Raw genomic sequence first — 22150 nt, 5'->3', positions numbered from 1 at the left:
AATAACACACATAATGCAGCACCTACTGTAACAACAGACTATTATTGTGCTTCTCCCAGCTGACATGTTTAACATTTCACGTCAAGTACTCTGGTTAAATTAGTGTTGAAACCAAATAAAAGTAGCCTTTTAAAAATAGGAATACTCACGTTTTTCTTCCCCCAAAAAACAATTATGAAAGATTGCAGTCTTAAAAAGACAAAACAAAAATAGCTTTCGAAAATGCAGCAAATGCAGGGGAGTACTGGGTTTCATGTAGTGAAAAATGTCTTTCTCCTCTACAAGGAAGTGTCAAATGTCAAATGGCTGGAAGTGCATTCAAATCAAATTTGCAGGACACACAATTTTTGTATGGCATTTTATAGACCTACAGTCAGCATATATAACTTTGGTTAATTCAATAGAACATCTTATGTACCCAGCATTGCTAGGATGAATCAGCATTCAACAAACTTTATTTAACAAAGTTTATTGAGAACGTTACATTCAAAAATAGGCATACATTAAAAAACAATTATACTGATAAATTTTAAAAAGTTTATTATACTGATCAATCACTTCACTTCAGATAACAGAGTGCCATTACGTGTCTGCAGCTATTTAGAAAAAAGGGCATAGCAATATTACCTAATTTTCAAAAGTGCAATTTAACATCCAATGCATTTCACATTTTAGTGTTCAGAGTAAAACATTCAAAGCAATATACAGTAGATCTTTTCCAGAGCAAATGCATTTAGGGTATTGGATTAGGGTAAAATAATCCAGAATTTCTGGAAGATGCCCTTTGTTCTCAAATTACTTTGAATGTTTTATGAATATCATCATGGCTCTTGAAATTCTACAGCGTGAAGTTACTGGAAATTGGGATATATAGCAATGAAGATATTGGAAGTTCCTCCACCATTAATTTGCCTGGCACCTTTACCCTAAGTGACATTTGTATTTTATTTATTATATTAACATTTATATAGCTGGACATTTTAGTGGATTAAGTCACGAGAAACACTTTTCTCAAGTGTACAGCAGCAGTGGGATTTTAATCCACAACCTGCCAGTTACAAGACCAAGCCCTTAACCTCTAACCTCTACTCCCACTCCTCTGTCCATTCATTCATTTTCTCAACTACAAATAATAGTGTTAAATGTGACATATACTGAACTTCTCATTCTGAAGGATCCCAAACAGCCAGCAGCTCATTATACAGCAGGCGGAGGAGTGAGAAATTATACGTTACTGTAAATTACACTACAAGGGCAAACTGGAAATTCACCTTCACCGACGGCTGGGAATTCAGTCCTAAGAATGAAAACACAGTGTTGTTCTCTTTCGATTGAAAGAAATCTTCATAGTCCTGAAATGACAGAAAAAATCTAAATCAAATGGCTATTTTTTAATTTTGTAGAATAAGCTAGTTTATTTTCAACGAGCTAAGAATTACACGAATACAAAAAGCTAAAAGGCATGATCATGACTTAAAAAGCCTAAACTCTTCCTACTACAGTAAATGAGCCATGTTAAGCGACTCTTAACTCTTGTAGATCAGGCCACTTTTAAACTCATGAATGGAGACATATTGTCCACCTAAATTGAATTATATTCCCGTCTCTTTAGTTCAGCAGCTAACTAGTCTAACTTGCCTTTTCCAGACACTAAACTCAGACAGGCCTGTTGAAACTGAATCTGGCACCAAAGAAATACCAGAGTTTAACAAGTTAAACATCTGCAGATAGAGTCATGGAATAAAATAACCATGTCCTGTCCTGATGTATTATTTTACAATTTCAACCATTAGGATTACAGCAATGATTTCTGTAAAGTGCAATAGTCTTTGGCACGCAACCACAGGTTGCAACTGTCTGTGCTGCATAAAAAACGCTTTGGGTCTTGTAAGACTGCTACAGATCACTTTTATAGTTGTCAGAATTAATGTACAGCTCCTGTGTTATCAGGGCACATTTGCCTGTCTCTGCATATGGTTTGAATTATAAGTATTCAGGTGAAATTTTACCAATGGATGTTAAGTCTACATGGTTTTAAAGAGACTTCAGAACACCTATAAGATCAGAAGGAGCAATAAAAAAGCCAAGCATGTACTGTACAGCGCCATCAAAAAGCACTGGAACAGTGAAGGCTAAACTGGAATTTTCACTATGAATTAATTTCAGATGAAAAAATGACTGATAAGTACAACGTCTAAGTATTTTATTTTTAATTAAGTCAATGACATTTTGCCCGTCAAATTGTTTGACGTTAAAATAACAGGTTTGACTGTTCAGACACTATCTGGTCTCCAAAAACGGATCAGAACAAAGTCCTCTCTTGATGTCAAAGGCAAATAAAGGTTTTATGACCCACAACTGGACACCTGGACTGTCGCATAATGTATGTATGAATAATTTCAGAATTATTTTCAGATGTTCATACGCTTAGAATCTTTATTGTATGTGTCATACCTGGTGGCATCGACTACCTTTTCCACTTCATTTCTTTTTATTTTGCAATTAAACAGGCTTTAGTACTTCTGCACAGAGGGGGTTAATGTTTTGGTGGCGTGCTCTGGGAATGACACATTGGACAGGACAGCCAGCCCTGCTTGTGCAGCAGCACAGACAACATACTGTTACAACTGTCAGATTAGGCTTATAATACAATACTCTTACTCAGCATTGATTCAGTGACTAATGCGATTCCAGTTCCCACATGGAACTTTTTAGAACAGCTGAAGGTTCATGATGAAAGACCATACTAACACCAAATTAATTAGTGCTTTGAAAAAATAAACAGAAAATATAACCACCACTTGTAGAATGTAGATTGTTGTTGGCTTTTATCAGTAGTTTATCCTCTCTGATTATTTATATGTGTTTTAATGTGGACAAAACGTTTTTATTGTCAGTCCTGGCTCCAGAAGGTATTTTTTGTAGGAGATGTCTGGCAATAAACTGGAAAGATGAACAGATTTAACTTTACATATTTAAGGTCTAGCAGTGTGTGACACTTTGGTATTGTTCTCAAGTGTTGATTTGAAAGATGCCTCTTTAACATTCTGCAACAGTGCAGTGCCATTCCACTGGAGGAAATGTGCTTAAAGTTAGTTTTACTGCTGGAAACCCTGCCACTAAAAGAGCTGACTATATAGGGAATTAAATACCCCCAGATAAATGTATTACTAGGAGTGAGTCTCATCAAGACATCCATTAACAAAAATATAGCTAAAAGATCTAGAGAAATTAATTAAAGTGATTAATGCAGAACTATGTTTTAGAAAGCAGAAAAGCATGACAATTTACCAACAGTTTGGACCCCAGGAATTCATCAGATTTCCTCTATATACTGTAGGTAATAACATTTCCTAAAAATAATAGGGAAATAATTTAAATAACATTAACGTTAAAGTCAGAACAGAAAGTGGCATTCAATATTATTTTTCTTCACTCTTGATTAGAAAAAATGAGCATACGCATATAAAACCCCTGCTTGTCCTCCATCTATAAGATAATTGATCAGGGTTTTGAGACAAGGCCACTGCATTTTTCAGTTCACCCGCTGTCAAACAGAAGGGCTCAGCTTGAAACCTAATCCTATTTCATTCTGGCACATGTCACTGCCTTGATCTCAATACGCTTAACTTCACTGCGGTGCTGGAACTATCCAAAGCAGGGCTCTGGGATTAAAATGTCACAAGAACAAGTCTCGGTTCCATTCGCTTTTCAGCCAATGATGTCTAGCCATGCAACAAGCCATTTATTTTCCATTTTCCTTGCTTACCCCACAGTACTTTTCGTCTTGAAATATCTGAGGTGGGAGTGGGTTCCCTTTCTCTGGGAGCTTCTCTTTGGGAATGTTCTTGTACATCCACAGTCTCTGTTCCTCCACCATGGTTATATCCACTTCTTCAAACACAATCTTGTTGGCCTCCAAGAACCCCACCACATCCTGCTGTCTCTTCTTGATCTGCGCAAACAACACATACAGTTCGGTCTGTAAGAGTTAGAAATTAGTTTCTTCCCCACTTACACATATGAACTCCAGCGTACTCTGGCCCTAGACTGACTTGTCAGCAAAGATATTTACCAACATTTTCATGCTGCATTTACAGAAGGGTGCTTATACAGTCTTATGTCTGATCTGTGTTAGGAATTAGAAAACGCAACCTGTGATATTATACCAATTGCCTCTACGTCAGTGGTTCTCATTCCTTTTCCTAGACAACCCTTGTGTCTATCAGTTTTGTTCCAGCTTTTGCCATTTTTTGGTTCGTGTAAACTAATCCACTTGCTTGTTAGGCCTTTTTTTCTGTCCTCAGACCATAATTTGAAAATTAACATGGCTACATACATTATTGCTAACACCTCCTAAACCTTATGTGGTCTCTCCTCAGGTTATTAGTCAGAAATAAGTTGCTCACTTATTTCTGACTAATTCGGTCTTAAAAGGCATCAGTTATTGATGACTAGACTGTGTTTTTGCTTCTGCTTAAATCCAGTTGGTCACATTTCAGCTAACACATTTCTGAAAGTCACTCATTCATATAGGCCTGATACCAATTACAAATCCCTTTCAACCTTTTAAGAGATGAAAGAAATGTTCAAATTAGACCTGAAATAGACAACTGAAATAAATTAGCAAATACAAAAACTTAAACGGTAAACTTTTAACTGTTTAACATGCTATTAAAAAACAAAATAACAAAAAATACTTTAAAGGATAGTTTAGTGTTACATTAAAGTTCTGGCCACTTCTGGATGCAGTCAACTTTCAGCACAACAAGGGCTATGTGGTTGTCATTACAGTGTCTCAAACTGGCTTTAAAGCAGTGAGTACAAACTGGGGTTGAAAAGAGGACTTCTCCAGATAGAAGAGCCAGTTGCTATTTTCAACTTCTCCAGACAAAACATGCATTTGCTTGTTTAGTTATAAAATCAACAGTGGACTCCAGCTTGAAGGCAATTTCCATTTTCCTTTTTTGGCAAACATTTTAATAAAAAAAAAAGGTCTCCTTTTTTGTAAATTCAAATGGAAATATACTGTATATACTGTATACATATATCTTTGTACAAAGTACAGCATTTTCTCTAATTCTTAGTTTTAGACTTAATGTTTGCCAGTCCATTCATACTTTATTTTTACAAGAGATGATCCTTCGAGATAAGTTCAGATGTCTTTGAAACAGATAGCATGAGATCCAAATAATTTCACATTTAGTCCTAAAACAAAACAGACACGTCTAGACATGAAACCAGTAACACACAGTGTCCTTAGCCTGTAGAGTATTATTTTATTGCTGCTGACTCAAAACAGGGAATTCAAAGATTTTTTTTATGTGGAGAACAGCTTGTGTTCATAAGTCAAATGCAATAAAAACTCTCAAACATTTACTTGCACTGCAGTAATACTGCAGTAGAGTATTTCTTTCTCACAGGTGGGGCTTGTGACAAATACGAAAGCGTTTGCCATTTGCTTTATGTACTGTACATCATGCTACAGATCCATAGAAGAAATCCCATCTTTTCCTTCAGTGAAGCAGTTTTACAGCTCATGTTGAGCTGCAAAATTTCATATCACCTCCAAAATCATAAAAAACAATTTAGCATCTTTCCTCAGCTGTAACAGAGGAAACATCAATAATTATTTGGCTCTATTACCATGACCAATTGAGCCATATTTTCACCCTCAAATAAACCAACCATTTTACTCTGTGGTTAGTATTTATCCTCATAAGGCATTGACAAAGTTTGACAAAGTTTTAATGTTGTAGGATTCAGTACTGTAGTGTATCACTACAATTACACTGAAAAGTTTTGTACATTATGCAGAAAGTTCCATGGTGTCTTATTCACAGTTTTAAGGTTATCATATTTATGAAGGAATTTAATGTTTCTCCAATCAAATTGAGAAATACACCAACAGGCTATACATGTCCCATAAGGCAAATATAATCAGGTCAGTACTTACAGGAACAAAAACTCACACATGCTTCAATTAATCTAGCAATGATTAACTGATCAATTAAATGATCATTTAAATGAGCACCATCGAACATGTTTTCTCCCCAAAACAAAATAAATGTAAAACAAACATTATATTAATAGCTCTTAATGGTGTCTTCGAAGCTGGCACATTCATATGAAAACCATTATTCTGATGCTGAGCGACACATGAATTCAGTGTTTAAACTCCTGAACTGGGTGTGTTTCCTACAATGCCAGTTTCAAGCAGTGTCAGCAAGAGAGTTAAGGATCAAATACAACTGCTTATTTCTGCATGGCTGCTCTTGATACATCAAATTGCAGAGCTCATATTGTGTTATTGAAGCAATCTACAGTGGATATTAAAAGTCTACACATCCTTATTGAAATTGCAGGTTTTTGTGATGTAAAGCCAAAAATCAAGATAAATAATGTCAGACATTTTCCATCTTTTCCAGGGTGTGCACACTTACTGTATGCAACCTGGGTGTTGTAGTTTTTTTTTAACTTCAGTTATTTTTCTTAATAATTATCTATTTGTTTTTCTCTTGAATTTTGTTGGTTGCAAGGTCACATTGCATACAATGTGACTGACCTACTCATATTATACGATGGATAAAACTGGACAATTGTATCCCAAGAAACCAAAATATTTATTTATTGCATCAATAATGCAAATGCTGGCTTACATACAGTGGATATAAAAAATCTACACACCCTTTTTACATTTATTACAGCAGTTTACTTCACAAAAACCTGCAATTTCAATAAGGGTGTGTAGACTTATATATGTAGACTTATATCCACAGTAAGAAAAGCTATTGACACAGATGTGTCTGTAACTGCACCTTCTGGTAGATCTGCACTGGTCCAAGCACCTGTGCTTTACCTTGTTAATGTGGATCTAGCAGATGGTATTTCTTCCCTGATTGGCTGAACCTCCACAAAGTGACTGAGCAATAGAGAGGTAAGGGGTGAGTAGGTGAAGAATTCACTATTCATTAATAATGGTACACAGTCATACACTCCTAAACAAAGTAAGAAAAGGCACTGCTGATCTTTAAATGACACCATTATTAAATCTAAATTTTTAATTTTATTATTTACACATATTGCACATCCTCATAAACTGGGATACATTCTTCATAGTTCTGCTTAGATATTTATTGGCCTTTTAATGTCACAATTCATACAGAATTCAAGGATTGTCAAAGCGGGTAAACAAGACTACCCAGGGAAAGGAGCCCCCCCAGTGTTCAAGCCCACTGTGAAAATATCACACCCCATGTAACGACTGTACACCACTCTCCATGTCGAAATATCTATTCCAGCTCAAATGATAGCTAACGACCTCTAGGCAGAATGGAAAAAAAAACCCACACAGCAGGATATGAAACAAATAAAGAGTTCTGTGAAACACTGTGAATGAATGACACTAAGGAGCCACAAGATATGTTCAAAAACTGTGAACCATTACTGTAAAATACAAAATCCTTTACTACGTATTGCATGGCAGGTGTGAAAATGATATTTTCTTTATGTTATATTTTTACCAGTATGATTCACAATTACTGTGTATTTAATGAGAGTGATTAATGTTTAGGATTGTTTTAGAATTTAACAATTTTGGGATTGCACTAGATGATAATAATAATAATAATAATTGCTTACACTTATATAGCGCTTTTCTGGACACTCCACTCAAAGCATTTTACAGGTAATGGGGACTCCCCTCCACCACCCCCAGTGTGCAGCCCCACCTGGATGATGCGACGGCAGCCATAGTGTGCCAGAACGCTCACCACACATCAGCTATCAGTGGGGAGGAGAGCAGAGTAATGAAGCCAATTCATAGGGGATAGATGAAAGTGTCTCCCTGATAATAATAATGGCTGCTGTGACTAAACGGGCAGGTAGATTTGATTTCTCATACAGCTGGTTGCTTCTCCTCTATACCTATCCTCTACCTCAGGGGTCCCCAATCCTGGCCCCGGAGGACTGTCCGCACTTTTCTACATCTCTTTAAAGTGGAAGAATCTGAAAAACTGGCAGAGGCTGTTAAATAGGTCCAGATAATCCTGGTTAAAAGCACACCACTACAGAAACCAGAACCACAACAACAATAATAGTTTGCATATAAACTAATTTAGGACAGCACTTTTTTCATCTCAAACCATGTTACTCAATCATCAGTCATTCACCTGCTTAATTTGCAGGGAGGTCACAGGGTAAACTGAGAGTTTTGTAAAATGATAAATGTAAAACAGAAATTGCATTAGTCTACCAACTTTGCACACTGGGATGGTAAATATTGTCAGCCATTCGTCTTGTGCTTTGGGTGTCAGCTTTGTGGAATGACCAGGATATTGTTGCCTCATGGACATTTTCGTCAATCTTGGCCAGGGAACTCTGTAGCTCATTAAGAGTTTCCATCGGCCTCATGATAACTTCCACTGTCTTCCTTCCTGGGCTGTACAGCAAGGAGAGTCAACCTGATTTGGAAGTGTGTGGGTGCCTTCCACTTAATAATGACTTCACCATGCTCAAGGGGATATTTAGGGTCTTTCATTTCCTTCTCCTTTTCTTCTGTACCTTTCTACATCTTTATACCCGGGTTGTTTTAATAGCACATGGTCAAATCTTTGCTTGAAATCCACTGGCTGACTGAGGAACCTGACAGAGACAGCCATATTTATTCAGAAATCACTTGACCCACTATTACTGTACTCAGAGGCCACTCAGCTAAATGTGTGACTTGGCAAAGAAATGTTGTGGCTTTGAACTAATTTAGTTTTGCTGTAGCGAAGGGCATGAATACTTATGCAATCAAAGTTGTAGTTTTTGATTCTTCTTCGCTCAAATTGAACACATTTATGGGTGAAAGAAATTAAATGTCAACTTTACTTCATTTAGATTGAACATATTCAGGTTAGAAAAACATTTATACGGCTTTTGCAATTTAGCAAAAATGGGCATTATCGAAAGGGAGTGAATACACTTGCTAGTGAAAAGACAAATTGGATTACTAAATCTCAAAGGTAATCTATGGTTTAGTTGCATAGACAGCAGGAATCCAGATTTCTCGGTGCTATTAGCAGGCACAGAATCTATTCCATTATTGACAACTGCCCATTACAGCTCATTAAGCTGTAAAGCAACAGCACATTACAGCCCCCACTTAAAAATAACCTAAGTCACCCACTAGACTCACCCCTGGTCTTTGCTGTAAAGAACACAGATAAATGCCATGTGAGTGCAAATTGAGAGCAAACAGATTGATTACTCTCTGAAAGATTTTTTTCTTATTGGTGTCTCATTCCCCTTTGAGATCACAGACCACTGGGGAATACCATCACATTAAGATGGAAAATCACAATGATTTTATGCAACCAGTAACATTTCCACTGTACAATAAGAGAAAGTAGAGGAAAGCAGTCTTTAAAAGGTGATTATGAGGGACATACGCTTTCAGTGGTTAAAGCTGATGTTTTTCATGTGGACACACTGCAGGCTCCACTGCTCCTTACAGAAAGGTGAAGCAACACATCCCTGCTAGCCTGCAGTCACCTGGGAAGTTGCAGGACTTGCTGTTTCACGGAGAGCTGAGAGAGAAGGTGCTGGCCAGCTCATCCCAACTCAACCTTGGAGGTGCCTGAAGGAATCCTCTACTGAAAAATGTTGTCTTCTGTAAATTCTCATGATAAATGGACAAACAAGTATTAAACTTGACAAAACTATCGTCTTCAATATGTCATATAACAAGTCTTTAACAGACAATCTGCCGGCAGCGATATCACCCTGCAGCTCACAACTGGCCAACCCACTACAGCTAAGAAGGCGTGAGCATGGTCAGTATCTTAATGGGAGACATCTTGGGAAAAACTAAGGTTGCTGGTGGAAGAAGTGTTAGTGGGGCCAATAGAGGGTGCTCACCCTGCGGTCTGTGTGTACAGTGATGGGACACTATACTGTTGCAACGCTCATGCGAAGGGCATGCCAAGGCACAGAACGGCGTCATGGCCATCCAGTGCAACCAAGGACCAACCAATCTTCAAAACAGATGAGCTGCACAAAGTACAACCGCCATCATCGGACATGACAGACAACCATCAATCAACAGACAATCTGTCAATATTCAAGCAAGAAACTGGGATGTTTTGTTTTTTACAGAATATTTACAGGCAGATAAAAACATGGAGAACTAGTAATATTAATTGCATCTGATCAGGTGAATGGATTATATACTGTCAGTATATAAATAAATAAAATCAGTACTGCTGCAGCTGGTTTACCAAACCCTATTGTTCTACTGTCACTGAAAACCCTTCTTCATCTTCATTCACTCACATCACCTGTTCATGAACACTGTTCCTCTCATTTAACTATGTAGCTACACATTTTAAATGCGTATTCTATGCAGAAATACATATAAACTTAGTCAACCATAGCTGACACCTTTGACACCAACTAACAGTGTAGATCTCTAGATCTGAAAAAACTAGGCCAAACTTAATAGTTGACTCTGGAGGAAGGTTTCCCATACTGATTATGAATCAATATACAGTACACTGTACATACCAACAAAGTCATTTGTCACAGCTCTTCCTAGAGGGCACGGACAGCATTGTTCAGCATCTTAATTAAAGCTAATTAGGTGAACCCATATTTACACGTTTACAAACGACACTGGTCTCTCAAAGGAAATTATGGATTCCATAATGTTAAATGGCCAAAGATGATATGATGTTTGCTTATATCTTTATAATGTATAACACAAAAAACAGCTTTCCTGAAAAGTACTGTAAATGTGGGGAATGTTTGTGTCCCAGGATTAGCATGTTTTAAACAGTATTCAACCACATATCAGAGAACTTTGCATTTCATTAAAGTCATGCTCCTTTGAGTATTCCAAGAGAATTAAAGAAGCTGAGACATAGATTTGACACACACAGCATCTGTTTTTACAGAATGCCGGTAAGCACTGAGCTTTCAATGTGCATTGCCAATTGCCATTAATAGTGTGCTTAAATGGAGGGTTTCAGGTCAATCAAAGACTTAAACTTAATTAAAAATAAAATTAATTACATAGGTTATTATTTTAACGTTGCGTGTTTAAGGGGATGGGCCTTGTCAACAAATTCCATCTCAAAAAGAAAATTCAATATTAGAAATCTTGTGGGATTTCTGCCCAGTTTTCGTATCAAAACATTTCCTCCATAGCCTATTTTTTTCCCTGTACAGAAGAACAGATTAAATCAAAAACAGTATCTGAACGTAAGGGAATTCATAAAAGTTGAACACATCCCAGTGCTACATAGAGTAATCTCAAACCCACAATTGTAAAAACAATATTTATTTTGTTAGATTGTTAGGACATTGAAATTACAAATATTTACCTTTAAGAAAATGTTGAATTAAAACATTTTCAGACAAATGAGTTGCTTATAATACTCAAACATCCAGATTATTTATTAGTAAATTGCATGTTGTTTTTTTCTAGAACTGTGTTTAAATAGAAGAGCCTATCTTAAAATGTGAAATATTAAGCTTTAATGGGGCTTATTTATTTTGTTTAGACTAATTCAAACTAAATGTGTAAACAACAAAGAAAAAGCCTGAATGCACTGTACATATTTGCTTTAAAAATGCTTTCAATTAATGTACAATAATTACCTTTCAGGTACTTGTATTAATTATTTGTAGACATGCTCAGTAAAATGCTAACATTAATGAAAAACAGCATTTTCTGTGGAGGAGCTGCTGTATTTAATGCAGTACCAATTTATAATTCAACATTAACATGAGCATGTCTGTGAAACTGGTTTCTTCAGACACAACCTGGTCCATATTCAAGGCAAAGGTGGAAGTAGTGAATATTTTCATATACTTCTTTTGTAACATATTTTTATAAATAAAATGAGGCAATCACTCAATCGTGGAAAACAACTCTCTTAATATGGAGAATTGCTTTCTGTTCCAGATATTACATGCAACATTGTCCCGTGGATATTAAAGATAACAAACAAGAACAAACCATTTACTGTATCTAGTGTTTGTATAACGCATGTTATAATGTAACGTCTCTCTTGGAACATCAACAAGCTGGCGGCCTTGTGAGGAAAAGGGTAACAAGGAAGCAATCAATTCTTTCTTTGCACACCTCTGATTCTGGTAAGACACCCTTGCAGACCTGGAAGAGGAAACGTTGATGATAGCAAGATCCTCACTATGGTCACTATCCTTATTCCTCAGCTTTCAGAAATCCATCCAGCTTCTAACCCCTTTATCCAATGTAGGGCTGTGGTAGAGCTGGAGCCTGTTCCAGCAAAGCAACAGGCACAAGGCAGGTTATACCCTGGACAGTCCATTGCACACCACTAACACATGCTCACACCAGGGTCAGTTGTCCCAGAAGCCAATTAAGATACCACGTGTCTTTGGACTGTGGGAGGAAACTGGAGCACCCGGAGGAAACCCATGTGAACTCAGGGAGAACATTCAAACCCCGCGCAGCTCCACAGGAATTCAACCCAGAGCCCTAGTGCTGCAAAGGCAGCAGTGCTAAACCCTGTAAGACCAAGCCTCCCTAACTTTCTTGAATCTTAAATGAAAAGGAAATGTATTGCTTTCTGAAAAACAAAAAAATTCCGGCCACAGATTAAAACCAACCATTTCCACCAGGCATAACACTCCAGGGAAGGCAGCCACTACAGCTCATGGACTTGTTGACATAGCCTCCAAAAACCCTGACCCAAACAGAAAAGAGGAATAAGATGATATGTCCGAGCTGAGTAACCGAGTACAGGAAGTTTGCTCATATAAGAGTGTCACTTTAGAGACGAGCAATTAGAAGACCAAAAACATGTCGAGCCATCACATTCGCTTCACTTCCGTGACAGACGTGACAGAATTCTCTGTACATCAACTCCCAGCAGATTACTAATGAAAGTTAATTAAACGAGCTTTTTCCACCCAGGCAGGCTGGAATTATCTCTATCCTGCAGCTAGGAATGGCAGCAAAGGCTTTTTCTCTCTAGAGTTTTGCATAGACACAGGAAGATAAAAGATACCAGTCTTTTCCAAACTGGAGTTTAAGAGTCCTATTTGAAACATTAGCTGCATATTTTTTGTCCTTTAGTAAAATTTCACTAAGGTAACAAAAAGGTTCATTGCCATAACGACTGTGGAAGATTAAAACTGCAGAATTAACATCATGGCATACATCAAATGAACTCAACTACACGGCACACCCACCCATCAGAATAAACTAAAACAGCAGAAAACACGTGCAAGAGAAGCGTGTGCATCAGATTTTTCTGTTTTGTAAAGCATTTAAGGTTTTAAGATAAATGTAAAGATTGGTTTGGAATTTAGAAATGGATTTGGAATAGGTTTCTCATTTTGAACTTGGCACCTTTCACCCTGCATCTTTGCTAAAGAGGTAGAAAATGTTCTGGACATATAGTGATGTGAAAAAGATAGTACACTCTCTTATGATTCTATGGTTTTAGATATTAAGACATACACTATCTGACCTTCACCTAATCCTCACCAAGTCCTAAATGTGGATAAAATCTAACCACCTGTGACAGCACACAGAATTTTGACTTTGTCATTATTTATTAAACAAACAAATCAGCTATTATTCAGTATCTTTGTGGGAGAAAAATGTACCCTCTCATTCAGTAATGTGTGAAACACGGAATCTGGAAAAAATACCCAAGTCACCACCCCAATCTCTCAGTTTCTGATACCAAATCAACTGTTTTATCGAACTGTTTTTCTTGAATTTCACTGTACAACCAAATTCACAGAAGTGTGACCAACTTTTTGTCTGTACAGATACAGGTATGTATCCCAGATTACAGAGCACTTCACTGTCTTGTAAATGTAAAGAGTTTTCATATTTTGCTGCTTTAAAGATGGCACTCACGATACACTCAATGTTGGTGGAGTAGGTCATGCACGTAACAACAAAAAGAAATAAATAATCTGAAAGAAAATTAGAAAAGTCAGAATTGTATGTACATTCACGCAGAATGCCGTGGCAAACCTAAATTAATTTTAAGTGCACAAAAGTACCTTCAGGGAGGGAGGGTCTGTGTGTTGACAGTGTGAATTACATTTTCTTTTTCCTTCATTGGTGTTCTGTGAGAAAATCATTAATAAACCAGTTAAATTACCCTGAAAAAAAATAGGTTCAGTTCATAGCTCAGTGGCTGAGACAGGGGGAAATGACCGTTGGTCAAGAACATCCTAGTCACAAACGAAAGGGGCTTGAATGTAACTGAAAAAATGCATAGGGTAGAAAAAAAGCACCTAAGTGATACTGCTAAATGTTTTATGATGAGACAAGACAAAATTGAAACTTTCTAGTCTAGATTCAAAGCATTGCATCTGACCCATACCCAGCATAATGCAACACTCTATCAACACCATTCCCACTATCAAGTCCCTGCTTCTCATCAGGGCAGGGACTGGGAAGCGTGTCACTAATTGGAAACTAATTAGAACACAGATGAAGTAAAGTACTGACAAATCTTAGAGAACAACCTAATTCAGACCTTTCAAACTACACTGGAGAGGCTTAAGAATAAGAAAGAATAAGAAAGTGAATGTCCTTGAGGGGCCCAGTCAAAGTCCTGACTTGAATCATACTGAGAATCTGTGGAAAGACTTGAAAACTGCTCTCCATGAGTGATCCTCGAGCAAATCTGTCAAAAAGAATGGGCAAAATTGCACCAAGCCAGCATGCACAGTTGACAGAGACTTACTCAAAAAGAAACACGCCAGTAATTGTTACCAAAGATCCTTTAACCAACAAGTTTGAAGTGAATATTTACAGCATGCAATCAACATTTCAGTTTTTTTCCTATTTAGGTCTCGCTGACATTTACTGTAACTTATCTTACCCTTTGAAGTCTTCAGCTTGAGCATTCAGGTTATGAATAAAATATTAAGTTTGAAAAAAAAATGTGCATTATTTTGCCATTTCAAAAATGAGGCCATAAAAATGAGAACCAAACACTTAAACCCCAGGAAGGTTCTAAATACTTTTTCAAGGGTGCTCCAGCTTAATTATTACCTTATACAGTTGCTGCCTAGGGTGTGCATTTGCACAGTAATTGCCTTGAGGCTGACCCTACTGTGGCTGTATCATAATAAGAGGTAGGATTTCAAAGTGGAGTTTTCTGTACACCAAAGAATCAGGAAGGATTGCTAGATTAGGGCAAAGTATTTCCCACAGGAGTACAGTACCCTTGGAGAGATGTGACCAAGAGAAAGGAAAAAAAAGTTGTGCATGTCCCCTGCACAAAAAAACAGAAGAAATTGAGCAATCCATCTCAGGGTACAGTTTTCACTTCCTTTTTCTTTCTCATATCAAATGTCAAATATAGAATGGAAAAATCGAAACAGCTGAATAGATCATTAAACTAACAGGTGCTTATCATCGTCAAAGTGTTTCATGTCTTTTGGGTGACACCCTTCAGTGATGTTCTTCTGCTGTTTCCCCCACTTTACTGCAATTTACTTTACATTTTCATTGGCAAGCAGCAGCGAGTGTAATATTGAAAGAAGAAGAGGAAGAAATACCGGATGAATGACTGGCCATGAGAGATAAACTCCCCTTAACAGACTAAGAGAGCAGAATCTGTCCAGGTAATCTGAGCAGTGGAAAAGTACAGTACTCTTAAGTAAAGGGATTTGTTGTATTATATACAAGTGGCACGTTGGTGTAATGGCTTAGGCCTGTGCCTTGCATGCTGGAGGGCAGGGGTTGCCATGAGCTTTTAGGTAGGAGCGGTGGCACTGTGGTAAGGGTCCACGCCAGTGGCTGGAAGGTTGCTGGTTTGAATCCCGCGGCCGACAGAGGAATGCTACTCCCTTAATCCCAACCGCTCCGGGGGTGCTGTATAAATGGCTGACCCTGTGCTCTGACCCCAAGCTTCTCTCCCTGTCTGTGTGTCCCATGGAGAGCAAGCTGGGGTATGCAAAAAGACAAATTCCTAATGCAAGAAATTGTATATGGCTAATACAGTGATCGTGTATATCTGGGGAAATAGAGATTACCTAATTGTGAAATTACAATAATTGCTTACATTTATATAGCGTTGTTCTGGACACTCCACTCAAAGCGCTTTAGAGTTAATGGGGATCCCCTCCACCACCACCAACGTGCAGCATCCACCTAGATGATGTGACAGTAGCCATAGTGCGCCAGAACGCTCACCACACATCAGCTATCAGTGGTGAGGAGAGCAGAGTAATGAAGCCAATTCATAGATGGGGGTTATTAGGAGGCCATGATTGGTAAGGGCCAATGGGAAATTTGGCCAGGAAGCCGGGGTTACACCCCTACTCTTTTCGAGAAACGCCCTGGGATTTTTAATGACCACAGAGAGTCAGGACCTCAGTTTTGCGAAATGCACAGTATAAGACACCTCTCATTGATTGCATCGCTTGGAAATGGGAAATTGGTTCCCATTCAGTTTGCGTTCTTATTCAGAAAGTAATTCATTCCTGGGCAGAAGTTTTGATCTACAGTATGACACAGGATTCCTCTTTGCCCTATTAAGGAGTTTTGTGTTTCAGTTTTGAGACATTTCTGTCTTCCATGTCTTGAAGGCAGGACTCTGATGCTAACAGTGTAAACAGTAGTGAAATGTTGAAATGTTCTGTTTAGTGCAGTTTTGCCTTATTGTATTATATCTTTTGTCTTCTCAAGGTTTCTGCCAGGCATTACCCAGCTGTACCGGGGAGCCTAAGAACAGTATTCCCTGACTATGGAAGTGCACTTATTATTTTTTGTGCACTTCCATAGTCAGAACACCTGTTCCAAGATTGAATTCGGTTCCAAATCTTGAGATGGGTATGGCTGCCAAAGCTATCCATTGGCTGTGTCTAAACGATTCACCAATGAAGGGTGTAAAGCTACTAACGAGCAGAGGGAAGTACCTTAGGACAATCAGGTGTCCTAAGGTACTAAAAATACTACCTGTTTTTTATATTGATTGAATTCTTAAGTATTCACACACCTTATTTGCATGAGCATCATCCAGTGAAGCAAATTACTGAAGCAAAATGTATTCAAATATTCAATTTGCATTAATGCTACATTGAAAGAAAATTAAAACACATCCCTCTTCCCTGCTCATATGCCATTTCTAACCCCGAAATTGCAGTGATACTGAACTATACTACTACCATGTTTGTGTTTACATCCATAGTGAAGTGATAAATCATGTTTTTACAAAATAATGCCAAAATTATTTTGTGGTCAGGTTTATTTATTTTTAACCGATGAAACAGAAATAATTCAGAAAAAAAAGGCAATGTCCTTCCTCTCTACCCCATCATCATCATTCATTAAAAAACGACATCCTATTTTGGGAATACTTGTATGAAGCACACTTCTTCTGCTCAGTCAAAATAAAAAAAAGCATACAAATAATAACTAATAGTATGTATGAAGATGAGTGTGTTATACAAAAATGCACAACACAGGAGTTATGTGAAAGAAGCTGTGTGCTCTCTGCACTGCTAACCTATTTATCCTCACAAAGGATTAAAAGATCCTTGTCCTACCTGCCATTTTCTTCATCCCTGTAACATCCCCTCCTACTGTATGTTCCTACAGTATATTGGCTCATCTTCTCTGTTCAACTTTTGCTAGTTCTTTAGTAGTGTTTCCTCTTTCACTCTCCTGCCTCATGTCACCTTCATACTCTCCCCTTGCACCCCTCTGATGGAATCGGAAAACTCTGAAAACTCTGGCTAGAGTTGCCTGAAGACCCAATGTCCTAGAAACCAAACCTTTATATTGTACTTTGTGCTTTCAGGCCCTGCAGACTGTATTTTTGGAGTCTGTTAATTTAATGTCTGTACATAGTTTTGGTCATTGTATTTAATTAAATTACTCTACATTCCTTATGTTACAGTCCACATTATCCATTCTACTCCATATTTCCATTCGTTGGTGATTTGCGTTGTAAAATGCCTTGGGGAAAATATCTGTTAAAATACTAAAATGTGGTCAAATGTCTTTACTTTAATTAATTAAGGTAAGACAACAGTTTTGGGGAAATAATAATCTGTATATATTATCTGACATTAAATGATAAGCATTCACTTCAAATGTTTCCGTTTTTTTCACGAAACAAAATACCATGCTAATGTTTTCCATTGGTATCCAAAGAACATAAATCACTAGTACTACATTAAATGACTACTTCGAAAACTATGCAAACAAGCAGACTGTAGTTTACACAACCTTGGACCTTGCTTTGCAAAAAAGGGCGTATTCTGCCACTGCAATTAAAAGACGGTCCTGTTTTGCACATATTTTGTTTCCCGTGCAAAAGGCACCGATGATTTGCACCTTACATGAACAATAACATGAGGGTCTCCAGTCACTTTATAATTATTTCTCAAAAGTGAGCAAAATGATATTTTTTATGTTACGGAATATTAACGTCTATCAAAACAATGACGTCATTTTTTACAGTGGTCAAATTAAAAGAAATTATTATTGTAGAAATACGAATCCGCGAATAAACAAAGCAAATCACAGAAATTTCAAACAATTTCAGATGTGAATTGTATCTACACTAGTTTCAGCGGAACAGCACTTGCTGTACTACCACATACCGACTCCTTGCTAGAATAATGCAATGCTAACTGAAATGTGAAAAGACAACATCTTTGATTAGATTAAGCAGTGGCTAATTGTAGGGAAAGATACAACAGACCAGAGCTATAAAATCAGTTTAGGATAAACACAAAACGTTTTTTTTAAGTGCTTATCATTAACAATGAAGACTTCGTATCCCTTCATGCTGAACTCGGATCACTGACCGGTAACCACCCCGTTGTCGTACCCTTATATTCTGCAACTTACTGTAATTGGCGAGTTTAACTTTATCGTTTCTATAACGCTAAAATAAGTTCCTTTACGATTATAGAGGTTTGTCTAGATCAGTGTGCAAATACATCACATCAGGACAAGGTTTTGAGTTTTGGAGAGAACGACGGACATATTTCTTTACAAATTCACCTTTAACCAATTCGAATTCTACTTTAAAGCGCAGCTTTCAGAAAAATAACAACCTGACATCTATTTCACATTGAAATACTGTAGGTCGAGGTTATTAACGTGGACGTGGATCTTCCCTAAAACACTGAAGTGTTTCAATTCCGTTAAGTTTTCATTTCAAGATGGAATATTAATTTATTAAGTGTAATTTCTGGTTACTTATTCATTTTCTTTACTATTTAAAAAAAAACCTTCTATTGGTAGTACAGTAGTGTCATCAATAAGAACAGATCGCCAGCAATTACTTTATTTTTTCCCAGGACTTCTACTCTGCAGTATTTAGATTTCATAAACGCAATCTTAACTACAGAATGGGGTGTTTATTATACTTAATTTGCATACCTGTCTCTCTCATACGCAAAGCACAAAAATGCGATATCCTATATGCATACATAAAGAAATATTTTGAAGGGTACCACACGACATAGTAGTTAAACAAATGTTGTAGTTCAGCAGACTCCACCATTATGCCTTTATATGCAGGGTCATCCATGTAACTCGCAGCTTTAAAATGATATAACTCCCAAAGTTGAACTAAAGCAAAATAAAAATCCATTTTCTTGATGTTGCACTCACCGCTACAGAGCCAGACGAAGAAGCGATGTAAACTCTAATTACCATCCTATTGTAATCCTGACAGCAGCGAACCGTTTGAAACCGTTTATTTGATGATCTCTTTTTCCTGCCAGTGTGTTGCTTCCCCTTATGGAAAGACCTTGTTAAAATAAACTATACGTGCGAGCCCACTATTTAAATATCATTATAATACTGTAATGAGATCATTTCTCGTGGTTTCACTCCCCCATCAGGCACTAAAGAGTCTAACAGCTTTCAAGTGCATCTGAGACTTTGCAGATACAGTGACAGCCTTCAGAAGTGCTTTATGGGAGTCGTAGTCTTTTTTAGTTAATAACTTGTTGCTATATAGGACGGTGTCAAATTTTAGAACTACAATACCCACAAACAAAACAATTGTATTGGTAATCTCGAGTAATCCAGCAAAAACAGGTGGATTTTGTTACGGGAGTACTATATTAAGGTTTTATAAGAAATCATTGCTGTTCATGAAAAACATTAACGTGTTTAAAAAACATGCGTCAAATACCACACAATATGATAATTAATATTTACAGTACCGACGAACCATTAGAAAAAATGAACCCTACTAAAGAAATGATCGTTCATCTTTCTTATTATATTTGAAAAAAAATAAAATTGAATTTAGCTCTATAAGTACATCATCTGTTTATCCATTTTCTAAACGCTTCATTACGTTCAGGGTCGCGGGGAACCGGAGTCTTCACTGAATCACTTACAATTCTATATTAAAATTAACCACGGACAGAAAACCAAAATGAATACCAGCCATATACTGTATAAATAACGTCTAGCAATAACATAGAAGACCGATGACATTCTCTTCGTAATTACATGAATATGATCTATTTTCAGGATCTATTAAAATGTAATGATCAGACAAGCCAGGGGCAACAGGTGTTCTCTAAATTAGATCTAAAGTTACATTTTGAATTGAGTGATTGGCTTCATAACCACTGACATTAATCCAAATTCATGCAAATGCAAAAATGTTGGTTTTAATTTCCCTGTAAAATTTAAATTGGCATTACTTGTGCCAGTAGCCATATCACCCTCCTACTCACAGCTGGCAGACCACTGAAGTTAAGCAGCTGTGAGCCTGGTCAGTACCTGGATAGGAGACCTCCTGGGAAAAATTAAGGTTGCTGCTGGAAGAGGTGTTAGTGGGGCCAATAGAGGGTGCTCACCCTGTGGTCTGTGTTAGTCCTAATGCCCCAGTATAGTGATGGGGACATTGGATGAGATATACAATATAACTGAGGCCCTGACTCTATGTGGTTATTAAAAATCCCAGGGTTCTTGAAAAGAGTAGGGGTGTTACCCTGTTGTCCTGGCCAAATTTTCCATTGGCCTTTACCAACCATGGCTTCCTAATAATTACCATCTATGAAGTGGCTTTATTGCTTTAATATTGGCTTTATTGCTTTTAAGTTGATGTGTGGTGAGTGTACTGGTGCACTATGGCTACTGTGCCATAGTCCAGGTGGTGCTGCATATTGGTGGTGGTAGAGCATAGCCCTCATTACTTGTAAAGTGCTTCGAGTGGAGTGTCCAGAAAAGAAATATAAGTTTTAAGGAATAATTATTATACTGGTGGGTTAATTGGCTTCTGTGAAAATTTGCCCTGGTGTGAGGGTGTGCATGTTTGTGTCTGTGTGTGCCCTGTGATGGACTGGTATCCCTTCCAGGGTGTGTCCTGCTTGGAGCTATATTGTTTCTCTCCTACAACCTTGTATTGGATGAAGCATTTGGAAAATGAATGGATGAGAATATCAAGAACAGAAATGAGATTTGCAGATAGCAAGATTTCAGATTTACTGCTTCGTCGAAGTACCGTTTGTATCCCATCTAGTGGAAGATGGCAGAATTACAGAATAGCTGATAGCTGTCCATGGCAATCTTGACAAAACCGGAACAATAGAAAGATCGTGAACCTGTCATCTTGATGTACCTCAAAACTGAAACAGCAATGAGATCATATATGAACCCAATTTATATGAATAGCTATCACGTTCTCTACATTCACGTAACACTAAAATAACATTAAACTGTAACCTAACGTCAGTGTTTTTAACAGATACTACATTCAAAATATTTAAAAAAATGCATTTTCACAATAGTCCTTGAATAGCCCTTGAACCTCATTGCCATCAGCAGATATTTCTCTTAATTCACCTCGCTAGTTTTTGTTCGTTCTTACTCACCATAATTGTAAATGATATTGATGTTATTCCCATATCAAGGCAAACCTATACAAAACAGATTGAGGTCTGATAAGTAAAACAGCTGACCCTGGTCGTTTGCTATTTTTTGTAGACAGAAATTAAAAATGTTTTTTTTTTTACAGGAAGAGATACGTTAATATTGAACAAAATAACTTTTGGAATGTTGGTTAAGGGTGTATTTTCGTATCTCGGATTACAGAATAAGATAAAATAGTGTAAACAGGTTGAATTTGTTAGTATGCAGTTTCTGACAGAGTACTGCTTG

The 22150-nt window shown here is 37.3% G+C and overlaps 1 protein-coding gene across 2 annotated transcripts in view; it reads right to left on the bottom strand.

The window, feature by feature from the left end:
- sh3bgrl2 (SH3 domain binding glutamate-rich protein like 2) overlaps positions 1–22146 on the bottom strand; it is a 29972-nt gene extending 7826 nt beyond the window's left edge. Inside the window, exons 1-3 of one of the 2 annotated variants that reach the window (XM_015347954.2) lie at positions 21865–22146; positions 3770–3955; positions 1272–1352 (exon numbers count right to left, since the gene is read on the bottom strand). In XM_015347954.2, the coding sequence (XP_015203440.1) occupies positions 1272–1352; positions 3770–3955; positions 21865–21897 (300 nt within the window). In that variant the 5' untranslated portion in view covers positions 21898–22146. Of the gene's footprint in view, positions 1–1271; positions 1353–3769; positions 3956–19639; positions 19888–21864 lie in introns of those variants that run through there. The other variant, XM_015347944.2, reaches the window with a different exon arrangement.
- Between the last annotated feature and the right edge of the window lie 4 nt (positions 22147–22150).

This window comes from Lepisosteus oculatus, chromosome 2, assembly GCF_040954835.1.
Source record: "Lepisosteus oculatus isolate fLepOcu1 chromosome 2, fLepOcu1.hap2, whole genome shotgun sequence".
Taxonomy (NCBI): Eukaryota; Metazoa; Chordata; class Actinopteri; order Semionotiformes; family Lepisosteidae; genus Lepisosteus; species Lepisosteus oculatus.
The sequence above is the reverse complement of the archived record's forward strand: the minus strand, read 5'-3'. Positions and strand labels throughout refer to the sequence as shown.